Genomic DNA, 3,939 nt, shown 5'->3' with positions numbered 1-3,939 from the left:
GGGGGGGGGGGGGGGGGGGGGGGGGGGGGGGGGGGGGGGGGGCCGTCGCCTGCAGCATCAGCCGCCCGGCACCTCAGACCCCCCCAGGCGGGGGAGGCCCAAGGGGGGGGGGCGGGCGGGGACGGGCTGGGGAGGGGGGGGCCCCATGGCCCCTCCTGGGGCCTGATCCCCCCGGGACAGCCCCCCCTCCCCCGGCTCCGCGGGCCCGGCCCCCTGGGGAGCCCCGGGGCGCAGGCGGGGGGTCGGGGGGCCCCGCCCGCCGCCGCCACCGGCCCCCGCCGCAGGGACAGGGACGGGGCGTCAGGCCGGTCCCGAGGGGGAGGCGGCGGCGGGCGGGGGGCCGGGACCAAGGCCGCTGCAGGGATGTCGGGGCCCAAGGAGACTGGCGGAGGCGGGGGGCCAGCCTACCATCTACCGCACCCTCACCCCCCGCAGCACGCCCAGTATGTGGGGCCCTACCGGCTCGAGAAGACGCTGGGCAAGGGACAGACAGGTGAGTGGATCAGATGCAGTGGTCCCTTGGGGGTGGACAGGGGTGGGGTGCTGACGGCCCAAGCCGAAGGTCCCCAGATGAGCTGCGGCTGGGGCCCGACTCCGCTGCCCGCCGCTGCTGGGGATCACAGGCTAGGGCACCCAAGGCCCAGGGCGGGGCAGGGGCTGGCTGCATCCCCAGGCTGGGTGGGGACTTGGGTACCAAACGCCTGGTCTTCCAGAAGGTCACTGCCGCAGGGCTGGGGCGCGACTGCTTGGGAGAGGAGGCAGCTGCTTGCGGCTCGCGCTGCCTGCCCTGGGGCCAAACTTGGAGCTGGGAGAATTTTCTAACCAGAAGCTCCAGACCCACCCAGACCATCTATATGCCCTTTCCACCTCCCCGTGGACTCCGACATCCTTGCCCCTCACTTCTGTTCTGGCACCCCTCCCCCCACTATACATGCGGCTCATTTCTGCACCTGCTATGACCTAAGGGTGGAGGTTGGAGGAAAAGATGAGGGAGCAGGGGATTGATTGGCCTGGGGAAGAGGTGAGCTTCCAACACAGGGACTCCAGAGAGATGGGGCAGGGAGACAGGGATGGGGAGGGATGGAGCAGAGAGACAGAGGGGCAGGGAGGGATGGGGGAGAGAGACAGAGGGGCAGGGAGGGATGGGGGAGAGAGAGGGGCAGGGAAAGATGGGGGAGACAAGAGGGTCAGGGAGGAAGGGATGGGGCAGGAAAGAGACAGGCCAGGGGAGTGTCGGAACAGGACAGAGTTCATCAGACCAGAGTTGGCTGTGGGAAGAAATTAGTCAGGAGGGCTAAGGGAAAGGGCAGAGATGGCTGACAGGAGGACGGAAAGAGGACGGGGAGGCAGGAAAGAAGTGGTTCTGAAAAAAGGGGTTTTAGAGAGACATGGCCTGGTAGATGTGTGCTAAGGGACAGATGGATCTGGCTGGAGGCAGTTGGACCATCGGTGCATCAAGGAGATACAGACTAGGGAGAGAGTCAGTGATAGCACAGCACAAGACAGGGCCGAGAGCCAAGGGGGAGAGTTTGTAAAGGCGGTTTGTTTCTCCAGTATAGGTTGGGCTGGGGACGTTGGAGACCCCCTTCAGCTCTCAAAGTCTGTGATGCTTGGGTCAGAGAGAGGCTCACAGAGTCTTTGATGGGCCTTCTAAGTTGTACTTTCCAAAGGACCCCCTCCATGACATCCCTGATATTGGTTATCCAACCTTTGCTTGTGTGTGTGTGTGTGTGTGTGTGTCTTTGGGGGAGGAGGGCCCATTGCCATGTATACCCCATCCCCCAGGTGAGAAGGGGCCAGTGTCACATAAAAACAGGCAGAGTGCTCAAGATGGGGGTAACGGTCCCTCTGTCCCTTCCCTGGGACAGACCATGAGCACTGCAGTCAGCTCTGGGAGTCACATATGAGGAAGGACAGAGATAAGCTGGAGGGCATCGTGACACGGGCAGGCAGCATGGTGAAGTGCCTGGAATCTCTCAGATGAAGGGGATGAGGCTGTTCAGCCTGGACAAGAGAAGATAAGAGGGCACCTTCCTTTTAGCCTTGCCCCATCAGAGAATCCTGTGTTTAGAGCCAGAAAGGACGGTAGACACCAATGGCAGTCTACAAGCCTCTGAAGGCAGGCAGGCAGGCTCTAAACGGTTATTAAGCACCTACTGTGTGCTCTGCTCAGCCTCCACTAGAATAATCAGAGCAAAGTTAGGCACAGAAGCAAATTTAGCTGTGATGCCCCTGGTGGTGCCTCAGGACAGGAAGTCCTGGGTTCAAACCTAATCTCAGACATTAATTAGTTGTGTGGCCTTGGACAAGTCTTTTAACCGCTGTCTGCCTCAGTTTCCCCAACTGTAAGAAGGGTATAATAATAGCAGCTACCTCCCAGGTTTGTTGTGAAGATCAAAAGCGATAGTATTTGTAAGACATTTTGTAAACCTTAAAGTTGTATACAGATGAGAATTATGATGCTGATGATTATTAATGTCAGTGGGAAAAAAAGTTAACTGAACTGTCCCAAAATGGAGATTGTAGAGTGGATTGAGAGTCTTGGAAGTCTTCAACCATTTCTCATGGATTTTGAAAAACAAATCAGCCCCAAAACATCATGCTTTGTTCCTTCATCATCTTCATTTCCCTTACATATCTTTCCTCCCCTCTCCTCCCTACTGAGCTAGCCCTTGTAACAAACAATACGAAAGAAAGAAAGTTCAGCAAAGTTAACCCACACAGAGGAGATCCATTGTAGGTGTGAGCTGGTCTGGATGGTCTCCGAGGTGCCTTCTGCTTCTGGACTTCTTTTGGGTCCAGGATAAAAATACATCAAGGCAGTAATCGGCTGGGAAGGGGAGGTGTAGCAGGCAGGACCTAGCAAGGGTGAGAAGGCTTGGGGGATGAAACCCTTACTCTTCACTCCCCTCACTGGGTCTCATCCTTACTGCAGGCCTGGTCAAACTGGGTGTCCATTGCATCACTGGCCAGAAAGTGGCCATCAAGATCGTGAACCGGGAGAAACTGTCCGAATCGGTGCTGATGAAGGTGAGGGGGCCAGGGGCTGGGGTGGGGTGAAGCCCGGGGCTGGGGAGCCCGGGGTGACCTCCAAACCCCCACCTGTGCCTCCCAAAGGTGGAACGGGAGATTGCCATCCTCAAGCTCATCGAGCACCCGCACGTCCTCAAACTCCACGATGTCTACGAGAACAAGAAATATTTGTAGGTATTTATAGACAGCCCCCGACCCTCCTCTCCCCTCCCCTCCTAGCCCCTGCCCTGGTCCCATCTCAGCTGAAGAAGGCAGAAGGTTCTCCCACAAAGGGACAGAGCAGAACCTTCTGGAGACTGTCCAGTCCCACAACCTCTCCCCAAACAGGGCCCTGAGGCTGCTCCTGGATGACCAAATCCAGGTGATCTTCCTGATGGGGCCCACAGAGGCTGGGACTGACCCCTGAAGGTCTACACTCCTTTCCTTGCTGTAGCAGGAGGGCCCAGATGTTCAGGCCCCAGAGAATGGGCCTTTGTCCTGGGCCCTGAGGGTGACCCAGGGAACAGCTGGATGGCAGGGGGGAGGGGAACCTGACCCCCAAGAGTCACAGATGCCAGAGTTGGAAAGTGTCTTAGAAATCATGGAGCCCATTCCCCTTTCACAGCTGAGGAAACTCAAGTCCAGAGAAGGAAAAGATCTTGCCTAAAGGTGGTCCTCCAGCTTATATCTTCCTACAGCTGGGCTGCCTCCAACTCCCAGAAGCCCCTAGGGTGGGTTCCCTCAGTCTATTAAGCAACCATGGCCCCAGAAGACACACACACACACAGACACAGACACACTCACACACAGTCACAGACGCACACACACAGACACACACTCACACAGACACACATTCACACACTCACACTCAGACACAGACACACACACATTCACACACTCACACATACACACTCAAAGACACATACA

At 57.7% G+C, this 3,939-nt stretch overlaps 1 protein-coding gene across 1 annotated transcript; it reads left to right on the top strand.

Moving 5' to 3' along the window:
- Window positions 1-262: 262 nt before the first annotated feature.
- On the top strand, window positions 263-3,933 carry BRSK1 (BR serine/threonine kinase 1). The gene is made up of 3 exons (XM_069097290.1): window positions 263-493; window positions 2,936-3,030; window positions 3,118-3,933. The coding sequence occupies exons 1-3, from the start codon at window positions 364-366 to the stop codon at window positions 3,205-3,207; spliced, it is 315 nt and encodes a 104-aa protein (XP_068953391.1). The 5' UTR covers window positions 263-363; the 3' UTR covers window positions 3,208-3,933.
- The last annotated feature ends 6 nt before the right edge of the window (window positions 3,934-3,939 follow it).

This window comes from Petaurus breviceps, unplaced genomic scaffold (genome assembly GCF_028583685.1).
Source record: "Petaurus breviceps papuanus isolate PSGF00001 unplaced genomic scaffold, PetGlider_PUasm1.0 355, whole genome shotgun sequence".
Classification (NCBI taxonomy): domain Eukaryota; kingdom Metazoa; phylum Chordata; class Mammalia; order Diprotodontia; family Petauridae; genus Petaurus; species Petaurus breviceps.
The sequence above is the reverse complement of the archived record's forward strand: the minus strand, read 5'-3'. Positions and strand labels throughout refer to the sequence as shown.